General features: G+C 70.4%; 1 protein-coding gene across 1 annotated transcript in view; it reads left to right on the plus strand.

Annotated features, from left to right (window-relative positions):
• The first annotated feature begins 691 nt into the window (after positions 1–691).
• The window catches only part of COL18A1 (collagen, type XVIII, alpha 1), a 32520-nt gene continuing 31603 nt past the window's right edge, over positions 692–1608 (plus strand). Inside the window, exon 1 of the mRNA XM_012731229.1 lies at positions 692–783. Coding sequence (XP_012586683.1) covers positions 692–783 — 92 coding nt within the window. The remainder of the gene's footprint in view (positions 784–1608) is intronic.

Consider the following 1608-nt stretch of genomic DNA (forward strand, 5'->3'; position numbering starts at 1 on the left):
GGGTCCCACCGAGGCCTGTGAAGCTCCCGCTCGACGCCGTCCCTGCCCGCTCCGCCCTGCCGCGGCCCTGAAATTCTGGGGCTGTTTTCACTTTCAGTCAATGCAAAACTACGTTTCCATCCTCCTGACGCCCCTCTTCTGTTCTGCCTTATTGCGAGGGAAGCTGCCTGACTTCCAAACTGTCTGGGTCTGCACAGCTGCTTAGTTTTGATTTTGCTTTCCTGGGTCCTGGACCCTCGCTCTGCACGGCTGCATTCTGCTAGATGTGGCTTTTGAAAGATTTATTTATTCGTGCATACAGAGCTGGGTGCAGGCAGGGTGTGGGGTGAGAGGACACCCCAGAGACAGAGTGGGGAGCAGGACGGGCGGGTCCACTCCCTCAGCGGGCTGCCCTCGGGCCGGCCTGCAAGGACTCGAGCGGTGACAGCCCTGAGACTTAACCCTTGGGCCGCCAGGAGTCCACTGTTAATGGCCACGGAGGGCTGCACCCCAGTGGGGGGAAGTGGGCCTGTGGGACTTCTTTCGGTCACTGAGCCTGGGCGGGGGTGAAGGCAAGGGCCCTCGGGCGCTCATGCTGACTGGGCAGGCCGGTGCTCATGGGGGGGGGGTGCCTCCCTCCCGCTGCCCGGGGCACCCTCTGCTGCCGTGGTCGGGCTGGGGGGCGTGGCCGCACCTGGGGCAGGGCAGGCTCATGCGGCACCCAGTGGCCGTCAGCGCCCTCGGGCGGCAGCAGCAGGCCCGCCAAGCCCCTCCCGGCCAGGTGACACCGGCGCCCGAGGGCAGGTGAGCTGGCGGCCAGGGAGCCCTGCAGTCTCACCGGTCAGGCCTGGACACTCCCACGGGAGTCGAGCAGCACCCAGACACCGGACACACGCCCCTGCAGACGCCCCCAGCACCCCGCACACACGTGGACCGTGAGGCCAGGACGGTCACCTCCACTGAGCAGCCGGCCCACGCCTCCAGCCCCCACGGCGCCGGCCAGGCTCCTCTGGCCAGGAGGGTGCAGGCGCTGGGGGGTGCAGGGCCGGCCAGTAGGCCTGGTGTCTTGGGTGGGCTGGACACGGTCCACAGCCTGCAGGGCAGGGTGTGGGCGGGGAGGGGCCTGCGGGGTCCAGGCCTGCCAGGTGGGCGAGGGGGCTTGGAGGGCCCTGGAGGGGCAGGTGGGGCGAGTCTGCCCGGTCAGCGTGGAGGCCTCAGGCCTCACCAGGCTAGGGGTCTCTAGCCTGGGAGGAGGGTGGCCAGGGGTGTCCTGGGGGACCGCCAGGGGGAAGGGGCCAGGAACCCCAGGACTCGGGCAAGTTACGGCCTTGTCCCCAGGGCGGGGGCCTGGGGCCGGGCAGCTGCCCAGGGCAGCCACTGCCCACCCGGGGATGGGGGTGCTGTCTTTGCGGGGGCTGCCTGCCCAGCCCCCGCTCCAGGACTCCGGCGGCCCAGGCCTCTCCCTGCAAACGCGGCCCAGCGGGGCGTGTCCGAGCCTCACTGGCTTTGGGGTCGGCGAGGCCACTTGCGGCCCCTGGAGCCTAGCGCTGGGGTGCTAGGACCCGGGGGAGCCGCCGGCCACCGGTTCCGGGTCCGCACCCCCTTCCCGGGCTCAGCCCGCGCCCGCCC

The sequence above is a fragment of the Condylura cristata genome, unplaced genomic scaffold (genome assembly GCF_000260355.1).
Source record: "Condylura cristata isolate star-nosed mole 26May11 unplaced genomic scaffold, ConCri1.0 scaffold00003, whole genome shotgun sequence".
In the NCBI taxonomy this organism is placed as follows: Eukaryota; Metazoa; Chordata; class Mammalia; order Eulipotyphla; family Talpidae; genus Condylura; species Condylura cristata.